This window comes from Melospiza georgiana, chromosome 3 (genome assembly GCF_028018845.1).
Source record: "Melospiza georgiana isolate bMelGeo1 chromosome 3, bMelGeo1.pri, whole genome shotgun sequence".
Classification (NCBI taxonomy): domain Eukaryota; kingdom Metazoa; phylum Chordata; class Aves; order Passeriformes; family Passerellidae; genus Melospiza; species Melospiza georgiana.
Genome location: NC_080432.1, coordinates 61111209 through 61131277, shown reverse-complemented (window position 1 = coordinate 61131277; position 20069 = coordinate 61111209). Strand labels below are relative to the sequence as shown.

Below are 20069 nucleotides of genomic sequence, written 5' to 3'. Positions count from 1 at the left end.
TTATATTCTCATGTAAACTCCACAGGAGTTTAGCTTTGGAACTTTGTAAGCCAGGAAATTAAAGAGAGGGTGCGGATCCAAATGAAGCAATATGTTTGTACTTCTGCTTAGTGAGCTATTATTTTATTTTGTGTGATTCATATTATTTAAGTAGGGGTTTGTATTTTTTTAGCCTCTTGAAGCTGCTGTCTGGCTTGTACTCTGTATGTATACAAGTAACCTTATTAGATTTTTGGTTCACATAATAATGATAAATGTAGCTCTTCAAGAGTAGCCAACTAAAGAGGTAATCCAGTTGGTGTCCAATGTTTTTGATAACAGTTTCTACTATAGGCCGTCCCTCTTTCCCAGCTAGTAACAATGATTCCTAGTCAGTAGCAGCAGATGGACCTATTTGCATTTTCCCACTTGCTCATTAGGGAAAAAGATGGAATACTAATTTTTTTTGTGATCACTTAATGTTCAATTAATAGTTTTAGCGTGCCTTAGTTTTTTAGCATATGTTCTATCCAGTCATACTACCTTGTTAAACAGAGCAGATGTTCGTCTTCACAGTTGAAAAACATTCTTAACTGGACATTGTAATGTTGATGTTAGAGGTACAGTTACTAAGCTTTAGTGATGCTTATGAATATGGAGAATGGGCTGCAAAACAATAACTTGCCTGGTGTTCCCTTTTATATGTGTTTCAAATCTGTGTAATAAACTGATGCAGTAAGATTACCTCCACAGCCAGCCCTAAATGTCAGATAAAAAGGAAAGTCACAAAAACCCCCCAAACTGGCATGGTGTATATCCCCTCATTCTTTGAAATAATAAGGTGGAAAATATAGCCTTTTTGAAAATCCTGGTGAATTACTAACTGGGATGGAGAGAGATCAGGTAGCCTACATGTCAAAAGCAATGTTAGTAATTGCTTGTTAGTAATGTCCCCATGTTTTCATAAGGGCTGTTTGTCAAAGGAAATAGAGTTCAAGTAGCCACTGACAAAGAATGCTACCATTTTCTTAAACCTTTGTGCTTCTCTATCTTTAAAAAAAACCTAAACAGGGGTATAGGTCCACATTTTTTTTTTTCAATTACCTTCAATATATATGGCTGCCTAGGATATGACAGCTATACCCGTTTTCTTACAGACTTGGTCCATGGAAGTATTGCAAATATAGTCTCAGTTATGTTAATAGTCAAAGGGTTAGTAAAAAAAAAAGGGAGGGGGGGAATTTGATTTATACATATTTTAGAGGAGAGGCAGTAGGAGTTAACTTGTACAATCCTATTCCTCACCTGAGTAGCAAAGGACAAAAACGACATTTGAACTCTGGCAGTTTAAAAGAATTTTTTTTCCCATATGAATGCTCTGCCAATAATTTCCAGATCAAATAAATGGTGTACTGAATTTAAGAAATAAATAATAATAAATAAAAGGTAAGGAGGAAGTGGCATTTTTGCTACTTATTGACTTATTGCCAGCTTTACTGACTTTTGATGATCTGTTCCTTATGTTGGCACTTCCCAGTGAGAGAAGGAGCAGATCAAATGATGCTGACAGTGAAGTTTGATTTCGAAACATTTAGAAACTGCAATTTTATATCTTAGCATATGACCAGAAGCACATCTTCATTTCAACTCAGTACTTCATGTTATCATCATTTTTTCAACACAGTTTATTTTCTTTCTGGTTTGTTAGTAAGGAAACACCTTTGCTACTAAAGCTGAAAATTGAGATGCCTGAACAGCTGATGAAAAGGTATTGATGCTATGGTAAAAAGTAAAAAGCCAAGACTGTTGCAGTGGTGCAGTGGAGAGTTTATCAAGGAAGCTGTTGTGCAGATGGGAGTGCGGTGGTCACGCTGCCATCTGAGGATGTTCTCTGCCTTCAGTTCTTTGTCTGCAGTGGAACATACTGTTGCAATGCCAACACAGGCTGGGCAAGTTCAGAAAACAATGCCCTTGAGTAAGTTTTAAAGGAGAAATGCTACTCTGTGCCGTTTCTAAGCGGTCACAGTGTGCTACCAGAGTAATTGTAAGCAATTTGACAAAGAAGATACTGCTAATGCTTGCTATTTTCATATACCCAGTATGGACTGGCATTTCTAGAAGTGTAATCTCACTTGCTGTAAAAGACTCATACAAAGGGGCTATTCTTGCAAAATATTTCTGAAAACATATTTCATGTCAAACTTGAATTATGCAGGCTTTGAGTGCATTACAGGTAAAATATTTAAAAGCATAGTTTGAAAGCTTTTTCCACACAGTTCATTCTACAAAAATACCACCCTAAAAGTTTCAGAATACCAGAGAATTCGCTACCTGTCTTTATTTGCTGTAGTACAGACAATAACTGTAAATTATACAACTGTAGGTAATTTGGGAGAGGTTCACATATGATGAAATTAAACTCAGTTGTGCATACTTGTTAGCGTTGTCTTAGTGTTTTAATGGACAATACGTAAAGATGATCAGTGTAAGTGAATTCTGTATGAATGATACTGAACTGCTATAAATATGTAATTTTCAACTTCTAACAAGAAATTTTAAACATATTTAGTAGTCTGAGTATCTTAGCTCAGTGCTGCTCACAGCTATTATTTGGTATATTAGATCTCTGGCTTTCTATTTTTTTTTTTAATAACTACTAATAAATGCCATTCAGTGTACTAATTTTCTTGATATTTGACTGGAATACTGGAACGTACCAGTCAGTCACAGTGGTTTTTAGTAAAATAGGTGTAATCCTGGATTTTTTCAACAGGCCACTTATTAATATTTTTCCTTTATTTTTATTCCTGGAGATTTTATTGTTTCTTTTATAGTTGCTGTTTTTTCTTATTAGAAATTTTTGGGTAATAGAAATAATTTCTACTTTTTCTTTAAAATATTATCTTTAAAATTTTCAGCATCTCTATGTGACTGGTTTCTTTTTCTCAGAAAATAATTCTTAAAAGTACTTATCTTAGTTTTTCAAGTGTTCTTTATAGTATAGCAGTTTTTCTGGTAGAAATAATTGTAGCCCTTGTCAATGAATAGTTTCTAGGAATGTAACTGTCCTATATCTCTGGTGATCTGGGGTGAATGATTTAACTCTTTCCTCTTCTCTGCTTCGAGATGATTGAGTTTGTGCATGGATGTGGTTTGTGAGGAGGGGTGAGGCTTGATGGTGTTGAAATGTTTTTATCCTGACTCTGAAGTCTTGTACCTGACAGTGAATTTGAAGACTACTAGTTCTCTGCAGACCCACCAAGTTTAGGGTGTTGAGCAGACTGAGTGTGTGTATCTGAAAAATGAGTAGTATTCAGACTTTGGGTTGATGTGCCTAAAAGGTATCAATTGGGAGTCCAATTTTACAGTCCTTTGTTGCAGAAGAAGTAGAGATACTTTGCAGGTGAAACATTTTCAGATTTGTAACGCTTCAAAGAATTAAAGTAAATCTCCATGTAGTTAGCCAGAAAAGGTTCCTTAGCTTTTTCTCTGAATACATATGTGACTTAATTTTGTTCTGGTGGAGCTCTTTATCATCAGGAAGATTAATGCTCTTTTTGATTTTTTGTTTTTAATTTTTTTTTTTAATTCACATAGAGCTGTTGGACACTGTAAATACACTATGGGATTATTTGTTCCTGTTTCATTGCCAATCTGCCATGCTGACATTTGAAAGAAGTAGAAACTTTAAACAGTACCTTGTAAAGGTAGTATTTATTCTCTTCAAACTTTTCTAGTGAAGTCTTGGAAACAGTAGTTGTTTTTTGTTTAGTTTTTTTTTTTTCCTAATGAATGTTTGAGGAGCACCACAGGTGACTTGTCTGACATGTACCAGCTCAGATGTTCCAGTTTATAGTTCCAGTTTACAGCTTCTAGGACGTTGTAGCTGCCTGACAACTACATGTTTTCCTCTCAGATTTTTGATGGAAGGTGTTATAGAAGTGAACTTCCAAAATGAATTCATTTAATTTTCTCTATTGCTGAGTAGAAAAAGCTATCTGACACTCAAAACACTGAACACTGAACTACATTGCATAAATGGAAGTTCTGACTCAAAGCTGGTCTGAATTGATGGGGCTACAATGCCACATTAATTTTAATGATCTGGATTTGGTGCTTAGAAACTATCTTGAGGTTGGATGAAGGGTCCTGTTCCAGGCAGTGCTTTTCTTTTGTCTGAGCCCTGGGATATTTTCAAGGGCTCAGACATTTCTGAAGTGCTCTTTTTCACAGCTGGAAGCTTCCATAGAAAAGGTAGGAAACCCTGTCTGTTTGACATTTGTAACTACAGGCTTTAACAGTAAAACCTCAGTAAAGCTCTGGACTGTGGTGATAGTCTTCCTCAAACAGCAAGTGATTTTCTTTTTCATTTTAAATTTTCTGTATGAGGTAGTACTGTGACTAGTGGTGATGATCAAGGTTACTTTTTTGGAATACCCATAATTGGTAGGTTTTATATTTTAACTGAACAGCAGCCATTTCACTTTCTTGTAAGTGATTCTTGTGCAAATATGTTGCTGAAGATTTCAGTGAGACCCAAATTACTTGAAAAAAGAGTTGAAACTTAGTTTTGTACTTTAACAACAGTCACTTTGTAGGCAATAATTTTGAGGAATCTGGCTGTATTCTTCTTCTAGCACATATCTGTGCAGACTTGCTCTTTACATTGTCATCTCTTTACTATGGTAAAAAAAAGTGAGAGGAACATTGGAAATGTGAATGTATTCTCTTGGCATTTGGCATGCAGGGTGGTAGTGAAGGAGATGTAAATGCTTTGTAGAAAAGAAAAGCTCTACTGTTTCTGCAGCTTTTCCTTTACTATGCAGGAAGTGTACATAAATGCTCAAATTTCTTTACAAAACCAATCCCTGAACCTTTCATTTCTCCTTTTCAATCAGAGATCTAACTATAAACCTTCAGTGCTTGTATTTTTTATTGAGACTGTCTTATGATGGAGAAATATTGCTAGATATTTCTATTAAGGTGCAGGATTGTGGAAAAAACTTAAAAGTTCTGAGCAGCAACACAGTTTACTCTACATGGCACTTCTTTAAGTTCCTTTGGAACTGGAATGGTTTCAGTTATGTGAAGTGAATTTATGGACATCTATAATTTTGGATACTTTTATCTAGAGGAAAGACATTTTCACTGTGAAACTTGCTGCCATATGACTCAATCTTGTAGTAGTATTACATGTCTGTTGTAACTCTTAAGTGTTTCCTGTGACTGAGCAGAGCCTGTATTTTAGGATATTGAGGAAATGCTTTGGATGGGATATGGGCCTAATCTGGCTCCCCCCCTCCCCACCTTTCCATATTCTTTTCTCCACTTTTTTCAGCTTCATATTTTCATGAAATTTATGGCAAAGTATTATCTGAAGATTTCTTTTCCTTCAGTCAAAGTTGATTGAAATAACTCTTCAGACTCAGATTATTTGTTTTTTCTGCTAGTAAACCAATCACTCTTGTAATACCAGGGCAGATAAGCACTGCCTGAAGTATCAGACATCACTTGGAATCTGCCAAGCACTGGAGTAAAGTGAATAAGAGATGGGGAGATTCTCTAAAGGCGCAGAAAAAAAATCACTGAGGGTACAGTTGGAAGGTAATACCTCCCTCCATCTTGTAGTTAAAGCACCTGCTAGGAAAAACTGCAAGAAAGATGTACAGGAGAAGTACCTTGGACTGTGCTTTATCTGTTGATAATCTGTTTTTCTGTTTTCCATCTTGTTGTAGTCTTAAACTGGGCCTTGGGTTCTTGGAAATCTTGTAACACTGTTTGAATTATCCACTTCCCAGCACTAAGAAAAACCCTTGGGATTGTGAAACTCACAGCCTGTGCAAAACAGTAGCTCTGAATTTGTACTCCTGTGGGAACTCCTGAGCACTGCCCAGTGCTGCATTTCTTGGGGCTGAGGAAAGAACCCATCTGAAGTCCTCAAGTACACTGAGAGCGAAGCAAACTACAGGACCTAATCTGGCACCTGCAACAAATTTTAAGAGTTAAGATGGAATGGGTAGGGTTATTTTTAGGGCTACACTTTACAACTTAATCATATTGAAGACACATGTTGTAATGCCAATTTTTAAAATCTGGCAATTTATGTTTTGTTAGTGACCAGTTGTCTTTTTGACACTTAAAAAAATCAGGCTGAATAATGCAAAACATTTACAATTGATCTTGAGCTACTGCATTAAATTTTAAAAATAAATTACCATCATGGATTTGAGGAGATGTGAATTAAGGTTGCATAAGTAACTTCTAGGGACAATGTCAACCTTTCAATATTTTGTGTCAAATTTGATTTCTGGTAAATACAAACCATAAAAATATTACTTTTTGCAACACTGGTATGGAGCCATTTTTGTGGTGTGAACTGGAGCTCTGTATAATAACAAAAATGCGTCATCAAAATAGCTAAGTAAAATTACAACTATTTCCACAAAACAATGATTTCTTTTAATGTTTTGGCATGTATTTTTCCATGTTCTGTGAAACGCATGAAAAAATGCAAGGCACTCTAATGAGGGAGCATTGTTTTTTGCATATTTAAAATAAGAGTTTGAGCTCCATGGTACCCCTTGTTTATGCAAGGACATAGTTTCCTCTCTTGATTTTTGTGGAATAGTGCCATCTACTGAATTTTTGGAATTGTACCTTGGTTTTCATTTGTGGTGGTAATTTTGAGCAAACCTATAAAATGGTCACTACTGTTTTGATAGCAGTGAAATAGCAAGTTTCTCAGTCCTTTGGTGATAGGCAAAACTAAAAATTGTGCTGAAGTGGAACCTGAGGAGGCTTAAGCTAAGATAAAGTGAAAAACACTGTCTTAGAATTACAAAATACTTAAAGTAGCAATTAAAGGATGGCTGTGATTGCTCACACTTAAGGCTAATTTTAACAATTTTTTAGTGTCATTTTGAATGAGACTATTTAAGAAGCCTCTACGTCTGCTTTGAGCAGATGAGGGAAATTTTGTCCCAAGACCCATTTATTTCATTATGTTTGAATTACTAGGGTTTAGAGACTGCTAGCTGAAATACTTAAAAAGCAATAGCAGCTTTTTTGTGAAGCTGTGCCTGTGAACATCACGTGGGGTATTTGGAAGGTTTTTCAGCATGTCTGTTCCCCAGGCTAATAGCTGAAAGACTGCTGTGAGTCTGGGGACAGATTGTCGTATCAATTTGGCACAGACAGAACAGGTAAACTTGTACCTGCCACCTGGATTTGGGATCTAGGTTTCTCCAACTTGCCTATGCCGTGGAATTGTTGGTATTTCTAATCCTTGACCTGCTTAGTGCTTCAACAAATGACTTTGCTGGTAACTACTTCAAAAAGCTGTGTAAGCAGAAACATGGCATACCTGTGTCACTGTATTGATAAAACTTCCAGCGATTAAACTTTCTTCAGAAGCATGTTTGGAAGAAATTTTTTCTATCGTTAATACAATGCAAAGTGGTGTGGGAAGTAGAAGGGTGGATTAATCCTCATCCCCAAGCTGAATGTTAAAGGACTGTGTCCAAAGAAAGGAGCTGACATCAGTACTGAGAGAGAAACTACAGCAAAGTCTGGGGGAGAAATTGATAGATGTGACCAACTTTTAATTTGAGATCTTCTTTAAGACCTCTTCCTATGCCTAGGTCCCCTGCTTTTCCTGCTGCCTTTATCAAAGCAAGTGAGTAAAAGCAGCTGCATGAAGAGTGATAACAGTACCTGTGGTCTGATTCTAAATGACCCCTAATGGTATAAAGGGTTAATGAGGTACTGGTAAAATTGGCTTAGGGGACTACACTCACTGCTATGAAATTTGTGGGGAGGGGATTAGAGAATGGGCTTGTGTGTGAACAAAGTTGAGATGGAATGACTGGTGATTGCATTTGGTCTTCTGTCCCTTCTATCCAGTGGTTGGTGATTTGGAAATAGCTGAAGAGACTTTGCCTGTCAGACAAGAGTCAAGGGAACTATTCTAGATCATGCTGTATGAATGAAGAGATTTCTGGACCTAGCAAAATGCTTTACAGTCAGAAATAGGTGATGACAGACAATAGTTGATTGGGCAAGGTTTGGCTATGTTCTTCGAAAATGTTAAATTGTCCTTTTATTAGATAACATCCAAGGTTATTTATGTTTTCATAAGCTAAATTAAATAAGTATGTAATTCACTTAGCATCTAGTTCTAGAACATTACACTTGTTAATGCTGCTCTTGGCAATGTTTGTACAAAATATCTGTACTCTGAGAAGAGACATCATTCTTATTCCAGTATGCCTCAGTTCTAGGAGCATAGAATTAATGCCCCTGCCTTTATTCTTGGCCAAGAATCTATGCATGTGAAAAGCAAAAGCCTGGTTAATTATTAATATTGGGATATAGTATGTAATAACATGTTGAAATTTGACTTGAAACGAAACTGGATTAAATGGGTAACAGGTGAGCAGGTCTTGGAAGCATGCAACAGAAAACAAATGTTTTATCTCTGAATTTTGATGAAGTTCTTCAAAGATATATCATTATTTCCATTATTACACTTACATATGCAGTCTTTGGAAAAACTTTACTGAATTAGCAGTTACCACCCATTTCACTGCATCTTGTGTAGTCGTAGAAACCAGTATTTGTAAGAGTCTCCTACCCTTGTGTTCTGCTGTTCTCCTTCTCTTCCATCCCACCCAGAAAAAGTACTGGATTAGTCATCTTGGTGTTGTTAGTGCTGAAATAGAGGTCTTACACTAAAGGAGTACAACCTGTGTCAGAAAGCAAAGTGAGTAAAATCAAGGAAAGCCTGTAGCCTTTTTAGTTTTTTTCTTTTTTGGTCTAAATTGATGTTTTTACCTCTTCATTTAATAGCATGCTTTGCCATCTGTGAATTGTGCATATAGAAACTTATCATTAAAACCCATCTTGTTTCTTGTTTAATTTTAAATCATGTTTTTTTTTTGGAGTTTTTAAATCCTGTTTGCATTTGTACTGCTCGATTACATCTTGTTCCAATGAATGATTGCCTCTCGCTGGCAGCTCTGAGAAAACTCTACCAAATACAGCCTTTACAGAAAATTTGCTGGCACTTTTTATAGCTGCTTGGGAAATGTATTTGTGCACATTTGTGTAAACAACTTTGACGTTTAAGAAGTGCTTTGACCCCTGTCTGCTGTTGTTAGAAAACGGATTGTAGCTACTGCTCCCTATCTATTCCTTATCAGTTTACATGAAAACTAAGTTCAGGCGTTGTTTAATTTTAAAATAAAAATCTTATGCAGATTGAGGCAAAAAAGGGTGGGTTTGTGCTTTAAATTTGCTACAACTACCTTTATACGAAAATCACTTAATAAACTTTTGCTGAGATCTATAGACTTTGGTATTTTTCAAAACAGAGCTCCTTTTTACTCTGTCAGTCTGAGATTGTTTTCTTTGCAAGCTGACATGGAATCATTCAGCTTCTGGTGTTTAAAGGAGCTGAGCATTGTTCTATAAACAAAGTGAATACTTAAGGAAGCTGATCTGTACTTATGTAGGAATGAACATTAGTGGAAGCTGATTTGGAAATTGAGAAATTCAACTTCCAGCCAGTTGTTTAGTCACCACTTCACTGGAAGTTCTAAAGCTGCAGTAGCAAACAGCAGTAGTGGTTTGCTATACCCTGTTAAACTACTATGATATTTGTAAGTGGATCTAACATCCATTTTTTAAATGTTGTCCCTGTTATTGCCCTCACAGTAGGACAAACTATATGTTATCTTGTTTGGTAGTACATGGATCTGAAAGGTCAAAGTGTATTTTCTAGACAGTATTTGACTGTAGTACTTTCTGACTTTTTGAATAAAACTCACTTGCTTAATAACTGTATTTTGCAGTTGAGATGGCTGTAGATTATGTATGTGAAAGTAATAGTAATCATTCAATTTGATGAGATACAGTGGTGCATTTTTATTTTTTAAAATTATTCAGGGTCTGATTAAGTGCAAAACTGCTACACATACATTACTGTAGTAAAATATACAGGTATGTCATGCACTCCTAGAGTGCTATATGTAAGAATACATTGAGTAATCTGCTGATTTTAGTGTTTTGTATACAATTCAAATCAGTGGTTTGTGTCTTTCTGTAGCCAATGATCTTTTTTGTCAAAATCTTCAAATGTTTAAGTACTGGTAGGTGTTACAGCTATAGTTTTGAGAAGTATCTAGGAATGAATATTAAAAGCAGCTACATTTTCAGATTTGTCTTAATACTCGTGAGCTGTTATAACAGTAGCAAATCTGATACCTGGTCTGTCTTTTCTGTATTATCAAGACTTTTTATCACATTGTAATAAATAAAGAAGCCAATATCTGTGTGGTGAGAGTTTGGAAAATAATTTAAAATTATAAATGTGTGTGTATACCTCAGGGTAACCAGCTCCCTGAGCTGAAAGACAGGGACAGGAAGCAGAATAGACCCCCTATAATTCAGGATGAAGTAGCTGGTGACCTGCTGAGCCTTTTAGACACTCATAAGTCTATGGGACTGGATGGGATTCATCCAAGTGTGCTGAGGGAGCTGGTGGAAGAGCTCACACAGCTGCTCTCCATCATTTATCATCAGTCCTGGCTATTCAGGAAGGTCAGCTGGAGGTTGGCCAATGTAGCGTCCATCCACAAGAAGGGCCAGAAGAAGGATCTGGGGATCTACAGGCCTGTTTGCCTGACCTTGCTCTCCAGGAAGGTTCTGGAACGGGTTATCTTGAGTGTGATCACATGGCACTTACAGGAGAGCCAAGGGGTCAGGCCCAGCCAGTCTGGTTTAGGAAACTGGGTGGCATGCATGAGGGGCAAGCTGTGGATGTGTCTACCTGGACTTTAGTAAGGCCTTTGACTGTTTCCCAGAGTATTGTTCTGGAGAAACTGGCTGCCCATGGGTTGGACAGGTGTACTCTTTGTTGGTTAAAAACTACCTGGATGGCCAGACTAGAGGGTGGTGATGACATATCCAGTTGGTGTTCAGTCACAAGTGCTCAGGGCTCAGTGTTGGGGCCAGTTCTGTTTAATACCTTTATTCATGGTCTGGATGAGGGGTTGGAGTGCACAATCAGTAAGTTCACAAATGACACTAACTTACATGAGAATGCTGATCTGGTGGAGGGTGGGAAGGCTCTGCAGAGGGATCTGGACAGGCTGGATCGATATACTGAGGCTATGAGGTTCAACAAGACCGAGTGCCAGAGCTTGCACTACAATCACAACAGCTCCATGCAACACTGAAGGCCTGGGGAAAAGTGCCTGGAAAGCTGTCCAATGGAAAAGGACCTGGGGGTGCTTTTGGCAGCCGACTGAATATCAGCCAGTCTGTGCCCAGGAAGGCCAATGGCACCCTGGCCTGTATCAGCAGTAGGGCCAGGGCAGTGACTGTCCCCCTGTACCCAGCACTGATGAAGTCACCCCTCGAGTGTGGGCCCCTCACTGCAAGAAGGGCATTGAGGTGCTGGGGCGTGTCCAGAGAAGGACTTGTCCTCAAGGGCTACAGGGAGCAGCTGAGGGAGCTGGGAGTGTTTAGCCTGGAGAAAAGGAGGCTCAGGGACCTAGGAGACCCTACCATTGTCTACAACTGCCTGGAAGGAGGCTGTAGCCAGATGGGGGTCAGCCTCTTCTCCCAGGCAACTGATGACAGGACAAGAGAACGTAGCCTCAAGCTGTGCCAGGAGAGGTTTAGCTTTGGTACCAGGAAAAATTCTATCATGGAAAAGATTAAACATTGGAATGGACTTCCCAGGGATGTGATGGCGTCACCATCTCTTTAGGATGGTTCAGGAAAAGATTGGACATGGCACTTAGTTCTATACTGTAGTTGATAAGGTGGTGATTGGTCAGAGATTGGACTTGATTAATTTAGAGCTCTTTTTAAATCTAAATTCTGTGATTTTTTGATGACTGCCTTAGGCTAAGGGTTGAATTGATAGCTACAGATTTTGGACTGTCTTTTATGTCAGAGGGGTCAACCACAGGTGAAGTTGTCCCTTGGTCTACTTAGAGAACTAAAGAATTTAAAAAAACCAAACCAACTGGTCTTCTCTGACTTTCATAAGCATTTTGGAATTAATTTTTACTTTAAAATGTGATTTCTAAGGGCAGATGTGCACTGAGTTGCTACTATGTAGCTAAGCTATAAATAATAGTGATAACTTTAAAAAAGAGTGTTTTGAGGAGAAAACTTGCATATCGCTAAAAGAAATGCTTGAAGTGTAACCTTAGGTCTGAAGCTTGTTTGGAAAAATACCTTTAGGAAATGTTACTTTTTCTCATAAATTAAAGTGAATTTAATCTTATGTGATATTAAATTAAGGTCATGCTGTGATTTCCTTGTGTTTTACCTGCACTTCTAGCAGTTATGAAAATGATAACTAATGCTAGGATGTGAGCATGTTCTCTTTTTCTAGTCTCAGGCACAGCTGTTGTCTCTGTTTTCTCAAAACATATGCAGTGAAGACACTGAAATGCTAGTGTTTTCTAGGGCTAATTTCCAAATAGTAGTGGGGAACATGGAAGCAATATTCAAAGGTACAGTTTAGAAGCTATTAATTTATCCAATTCCTTAATATTTTGAATTGGGGATGAAGCAGGAATAGTAGAATGAGCTGCTCTGAATTGAAGAAGCAGGGATGGGTCTTTGATTAGAAAACTGCTCAGAGCAGAGTATTTCCTCTAGAGCTACCCAAGGTCTTTGGCAGAGAGTTTTTCCTGTCTACAAAATTAAAATGCTTTGCTCATCTTGTCATTATTCATTATAATTTTTGCCTGTTTTGGGAACCACGATGTAGTGGCTGATCACTGCTTAGTACAGTGAGCTCTCTTGCCTAAAGCACACGTACACAAGTGCAGTGGATTTGGGCAAACTACATTCCCGGGGCTGCTGCCTGTTTTGTGTGGTTGAGAGATGCTTCGTGTACTGAAGCAGGCATGTATTATCCTTCTGCAGACAGCCTTTGTGACGTGCTTTTTCAATTCAGCATACCCTGCAAAACAGGGAGGCTTTGCATTGCTTTAGAAAAGAAGATTAAAGCTGGTTAGGAGGATGATATTAATTTGAGATGAGAAGAATAATTTTAGCTACTAGGTGAAAAAGTGAGGATGACATAATCCTTGAGTAAAGGAACTAAATAAGACTAGCTGCAAGGACTATTTTTTTTTTTAATGATGGCGAGCACTATAGAAGAGGCAAAACTATTTTCACATCTGGATGTGAGGTTTCCACTAATTTGTCGAACAGAGATTTGCTCTGATTATTTAAAACTTGTATAATCTTACTCCCAGTGCTGAATATTTACTGATTTCTGGAAAATGTGGAAGAATTTTTTGTTTAAGGAAACACTGAAATATTCTTAATAATGAAATTGTTACTGACTAGTTATAACAGTGCTTCCAGAAATATTTGCATCATAAGTGCTTGCAGAAAGCATCTGAGGAATAGAATTTGAAGGAAGAAGTAACTTGAGCAGTCTATGGACTTATGTTTTTCTGGGTCATATTCCTCTTATTTTGAAGCAAGGTAGCTGTAGAGTCTTAATTCCAAATAAACTCCGGGTTTACAAACAAGGTTTGCATTTAATTATGTTGGAAAATGTTGTTCCAGGGAGGGGCTGGGGAAATCTTTTATTAGAAAGCTACCTGTGTCAGTGAAGGTAAACAAGTTTTAAAATTCAATTCCTGTAAGCATTAGAATTTCACATTTGAAAATAGTTTTTGTCTACGTGTGCAAATAATTATTAATTTAAGCAAATGCAGATGCATGAGCAAGGCCGAAGGGAATCAGCTCTGAAACTTATATTATTTCTTGTGGGTTTTTTCAGTCTGGCAATTTGTGCCGTCAATCCATAGTTAATGTGAAAGCAACGACTTTACATAAAAAGTATTGTGAGTTTGTGTAGGAAGGCATTGTTTTTGGGGACAACACCCCCTCCACTCTTTTTGTATTTTAAGTCATAAACTGTGACTAGAATGCAGACAACTACTTTGTAAAAAACCTTATGTTTGTAAATATAAAATAAAGGCAAAAAACAGGTGAGGCTCGCTGACTCTTTAAGTCCTTCCATGGCAGAACAAAATTAAATTACTAATTCTGTTTGGGGAAGAAAGCTGGTATTAAGTTTGGTGGATTATTCAACATCTGTTTAGTGTATATCTCACCACTTAGCGGGATGTTACGCAGATTTATTAGTCTAGAAGAATGTGCTTCAAGTTTAAAAGTTAAAATATAGCAGTGTGTTAAAGCAGACTTCTCCTGGCTGTTGTACTTTTTTATTTACCAGCTTAGAGGCTGAGCAGATGTGTTTTAGGTTTGATTTGCATGCGGCCTAATGGTCTTTTCAGCCTTTCAACTGTCTATAGAGTGAATGCACATGCTTTATAAGAATGCACATATTATCCACTTAGGTTTTGTTCAGCAATTTCACAGTAAATGGAAAGCTTGCAAAATGGGTGAGAATTGTACTGTTTTAGTAATTTTTAGCATATACTGAGAGAAAAAATTGTACATATAGTCCCTGTTTTCCATAAAGCTTTGGAATAATTTCTTTTCTTCTGAGTGCTAAGGTGTTTCTTTAAAACAAGAAGTGTTCAGCACTGACAAATTATAGTCCAGAAACCCTGGGCATACAATGATGGTGAAATACTGACCAGTTTGCTTAATTCCTCTCTTATTTCTGCTTGATCTCCTAAACATTGGAGAACTTAATTTTGTATCAGAAGCAGGTGCATAACCACATTTAAAATACAGAATGTTTGCGACTAAAAGATGAGTTAAGTATGGAGAAGTGAAAGAATCTGTTTTGCTGCAGCCTCCAGCAATATTCGTTATGGAACGATAGGACTGATCTATGTGTGAGGGTGAAAATGAGCAAGCTTTTGCTATCTCATATCTGGTGTAAATCCAGGAAGTCTTGATACAGAGATCCTGAAATTTAAATTATACATAATTTCCCATTGACTCCTCCATATTTTGACTACTGATCTCATCTCTGTCACAGCAGAATTTTTTTAACATGCCTTGCATTTTCAGGTCTTTTCATCCTTAAGTAATGTTTAAATTGAGAGAAAGATCCTTTGGCATTTGAAAAATGTAATAATTTGTTTATGATGCTTATTTAGATTAACTTCTTTTCATTCTAGTCCTGATAGTTAACATTGTTAAAATAACTGCTTCATCATTCTTCAAGTTCTTCGTGATGAATAATCCTTAAATCTCTGTAAATTAAGCAGTTATATATAATTTTTTATATTTCAAGGTAGGCCTTTTGAATTTTTTTGTGTTACTTTTCTACATTTATAAATTACTGTTTTGGTACCTATTCAGCTCTGTGTGGTTAGATATGTTGAGTGCACTAGCTAGAACCAGGATGTTAGCCTGTGTGAATGTGGTATTAGTGAAAGTGAAAACGTTGGTTATGCTGTGTGTTTTGTTTGTTACATGCAACAATTATTCCTTAATGGTACTAATTCCAGCTTTGGTCGGCCAGGAGTTGAATGCTACTGTCAACATGACAGTGGAGCTGCAGTAATCCAACTTCAGTTCCTGATTAATGAGGTTAGTAAAATGATTTATGTGTAATTCAGAGAAGAAATGGAGCACATTTTCTTTAATTTTTCATTAGGCAAGCATTAAAATTAGCTGATAAAAGTGGTTAGCACAAATAACAAACTGCAATAACAATTGTAAATAAATCAAATTTTTTAGTTTTGGAAAATGCTTGACTAACTCCTGAAAATATCTTTGTCACCAGAGTACTCTTTTGGTATAAGCAAGAACTAGGATATCTTTTCATGTCCTTGAACATTGCAAGTTATCTCTGGAAGTGGTGAAGTACTTTTTACACAGTACTACCAGTTTCACTAGATAGTTAATTTTATTTTGATCAAGTTACTGTCTTAGACATGAACTGTATAATGTTGCCTGAGTTTCAGATGTGCTTCTAGGGATGTAGCAGCTGAGATTTGACAGCAGTGCTGTTCTTGAGCTAGGGACGGGTTTTTAGAGGGATCTCGCTGGCTTTGTCAGCACACAGATATTAGCAGTTCATTGCCTGATTTCTCTGCAGAGATGGGCATGAGGAAACTGATGAGCACACACTGGAAAAAGCTCCTTCCCCATCACCTCTCAGAATAGCACTGAACCAAATATGAGTGAGCTGAATGTGTGATCACATCACTTATCTCATTCCTACTACTTTAGAACTTAGCTGTGCTGTGGTACTGATGCACATGCTTATACGTTTTTTTTCATCCTGGTAATAAATATGTAATGTATTTCCACTGTGATGCTACACTGTTCCTAGGGCTTTGAAAACAGGCTGACTAAAATGTTTTTGTTCTCCTAGGGAGCTCTAGTGAGTGCCTTGGCTGATGACACCTTACACCTGTGGAACTTGCGCCAGAAGAGGCCGGCTATCCTTCATTCCCTCAAATTTAACCGGGAACGGTAGGGACTGGTTATTGTTGCAGTGCCCTTAGCACACCATGTGCTGTTGTGAGATCAGATCTTATTGATGCAGGCCAAGTCATAACTTGGTACATAATTGAAACTGGGCTTACATTGGGTTTGAGTTTCAATCTGTTGGGCCCCAAAGTAGTTGTGAATAAGACACACTAGTGACCTAAACTGAGATGCCTTTTCTATCACTTTGTGTTGCATTGTTGAACATCAATTTTCATATCTTTAAAAGGTGGAGGAGCAGAGTAATTTGAATGTATGTCTTCAGAGGAATTGTGGAACAAGAGAAAGTTTGTGCACCAAAAAGACAATCAGGAAAACTGGTCAATTTTTTTACCTGGAATTTTTTCTCCCTTGATGGAAAAGCAAGATTCTGCATTGTTAGAGCTCTTGTTTGTATCAGAGTATCTGAAAACCACTTGTATTTTGACTAAAACTTTTTGTACTCAAGTAATAAAATTCCAAGCAAGCTAGAGAGACATTTAAGATTAAATTCTTAAAGCCAATTGAGTAAATTTCTGAAAAACATGTCCTTTGTTTTAAAAGCAACTACTCCTTCCCTTCTAGGAGATATTCCTTCTTTTCCAGTATATGTAAAGTCTCAGCTGGAATGCTGTATTTGCTTTTCAACAGTGTGCATTAGAGATGGGCTGCTTGGGGAGCTCAGAGGATACTAGCAAGAGCACAAAATAATCTGTCACTTGCATTTCTTTTGAATAGGGCAGGAGGTAATATATTTTAAGTAATAGATAGCAATAGAAAAAGGTAAATACTTATCTAATACCTTCTAAAGTAGTGTCATGCCAACTACTAAACAAACTGTTGGGTGGGTGAAATTGTACCCTGGTAGTTTTAAAGAGTAGGTTATGAACAAATTCGTCAGGAACAACATAAATGAAGATTACTGAAGTTTCTTTGTGTAGAGGATTAAGTGATTCTAATTCCCTTTTGAAATTGTTTCTGTGATCACTGTGCATAAAAATCCGACCAGGGCCTGTAGGAATAGAACAAGGGGTAATGACTTTAAAGTGAAAGAGGTAGGTTTAGATGGGATATTGAAAGAAATTCTTCATTGTGAGTGTGATGAGACACTGTAAGTGCTTGCCCAGAAAAGTAGTGGGTGCCTCATCCCTGGAAGTGTTCTAGAAGAGGTTGGATGGGGCTTTGCTCAACTACCTACTGAAAGATGTCCCTGGCCACGGGAGGTGAGTTGGACTAGGTGATCTTTAATAACCCCTTCAGGCCCAGACAATTCTGTGATTCTGAACTGTTGTACAGAAAACCGGAAGCTTTGTTGACTGGGGCAAATTCTCTGCCCCAAAGGAGTGGCAGTGTTCCTTTATGCAGTATAGAAGGCAAATGGAGGGAAATGCAATTTATAACCGCTAATTTAATGAGGATTGTCCAAATGTAAGAGATACAGTAGTGTGTCCAAACTGGATTTTCTACTTCTCCCTTCCTTTTTTTAGTGACTTTTCTCTTACTTGTGGTGTCTACTTAAGTGTCAGTGTAAAAGTGAGATTTGTATCCTGAAACCACACTTAAAAATGGGCTTCTAACTAATGCTCTAAAACAGATATCTGATTCTGATTGTGTGCAAATCTGTTGTAGGCTGGCATAGAGTTTTAGATGTGTTGTATCTTTGGTTAAGTAAAGTGAAAGTTTTAAACTATCCTTTTTTCTGTGAATGTAATGATGTCAGTAGCAAAATCCATCACAGGGAGTTGAGTGGGGCTAGAAAGGAGTCTTGGTCACTGATGTTGCTTTAGTGGCTGACTTAGTTACTAATCCTGTCTTGCCAAGGTACGTAACGAGAGCACCACAGTTACCATGAGTGGTGTAAGCATAGCTTGAGACAAGGGCTTATTCTTCTAGCAATTTTAATTTTAAAACATCTGTTATTATAAACATATGGAGTTAGCCAGAACACTTAAGATTGCCAGATCTGTACCTTGTCATAGCCACTTAGGTCATGGTGGATGACTGTTAAATGTTTTCAAATATTCTTTTTTGTTTTGACTAGTTCATAAAACACAAATTCAGAAAATAACATATAATTTCATTATCAGGTAAATATTTTGACTGGAACTTGAAATGCAAAAAATTCACTGTTGAATAATTCTAAATAGGGGCCTTTATAACACTTAGTTCTTTGTAATTCATTATACCTAATAGTTTCAGTATGCTGTATGAATCTGAAGTAAATGGACTTTTCTTTGGTCAGTTTTATGCTATATACAACTAAGTTTATTGAGAAGAGAGTTCATGATGTAAATTAATTATGCACAGTCCATTCTGTCAGGCCTTTCTGGAAATGTGTCAGGGGCCTTTGGAGGTCTTTTGTGGTTTTATTCCCACCCTGTAGTCCATGTCCGCTTCCTGCCACTCATTCCTGCATTGTACTGTGAAAGGAAAAGTGCCTCTCTATCTCCACTTGACCCCCCCTTCTCCAGCCAAACCTTGTTCTTTCTCATGGTGTGTTAACACCAGTAGTCCTTGGATTTACCAGCAATTCTTGTCTGTTAGTAATAACAGTCCTTGGCTGGCTCCACAGCCATCCAGTTATCTGTGTTTGAGACATACACATTAGTACCTTGTCTTCTGGGAATCAAAGGGATCTCACTGTGGACTGCTGTTTATAGGGTTGTCAGACAATGGGCTTTAAAACACATTAGCCTCTTATAACCAGGCGCTCAAAAACGTCTCACTTTGGACCACTGTTTATAGGGTAGCAAGAGAGTGGGCTTCAGTTGTAGTAATTTTCCATTTTGGCCAATTTTAGTTGGTAACTTTTTTTGACTGTTCAGCAATAAAAATATTATTCCACTTGTGCTGTTATTGAAAACAAATAGAAAATTCCAGGGTTGTTTGTTAAAAGCAGATGTTCATTAGACACCTGTTAGTTCCTGGGAACAGACAGGGTTTCTGATAAGCTCAAGGGGAATTTAGTCCAAGTGCAGTTCATCATGGCCAGGGCTTAATGAGCATTTCTCAGATCAGAGAAATTAGTGTCCTGGGTGGCAGAGGCATGCAGCACTGCAACACATACCACGACTAAAGTCGGCTCCTCTCAGCTTCTACATTCTCAACTCATGGAGTTGTTATAAACCTAATTAATAAAAATGTTATAGTACTTTATGTTGTGGGATTAAGATCTGTCTGTAAGGATAACTAACTTCTCAAACGGGACTTATTTGAAATATTTTGTGCACTACAACACGGCCTTATAACTGTCTTCTCTAATAATACTTTGTCAGTTTGTGAGATTAGATATCTTGAAACTAATTATATTATGGAAGCAATGATTGTGGTGGCATCAGTATTTGCTCTAGGACTCTGTTAAGGCAAAGGTTTAAAATTATTTAACTGATTTGGTTTATCTGGAAGTGTGTTGAAATTGCAGAAAAGCAGTATTTGTGTCCTGTGTAACAGGAGTTGAACTTTAAACTGTCACAGGCAAATTTTTATTCAGATTTAGTTTCTAAATAACTATTTGATATATAAGGTTTAGATTTGGTCTAAGAAGTTGTCTTTAGCATAGAAAGCCAACTGTAGCAGTTAGCTACTCAGATGAAAGGATTTTCTTAGTCTTGAAAACTATTCTTTAACTATATTTTAAAAAATAATTTAAAAAT

The 20069-nt window shown here is 37.3% G+C and overlaps 1 protein-coding gene across 4 annotated transcripts in view; it reads left to right on the top strand.

Moving 5' to 3' along the window:
- The window catches only part of STXBP5 (syntaxin binding protein 5), a 104300-nt gene that overhangs the window by 12087 nt on the left and 72144 nt on the right, over positions 1 to 20069 (top strand). For all 4 annotated transcript variants that reach the window (XM_058019358.1, XM_058019356.1, XM_058019357.1 and 1 more), the window contains exons 3-4: positions 15450 to 15531; positions 16322 to 16422. In XM_058019358.1, coding sequence (XP_057875341.1) covers positions 15450 to 15531; positions 16322 to 16422 — 183 coding nt within the window. The remainder of the gene's footprint in view (positions 1 to 15449; positions 15532 to 16321; positions 16423 to 20069) is intronic.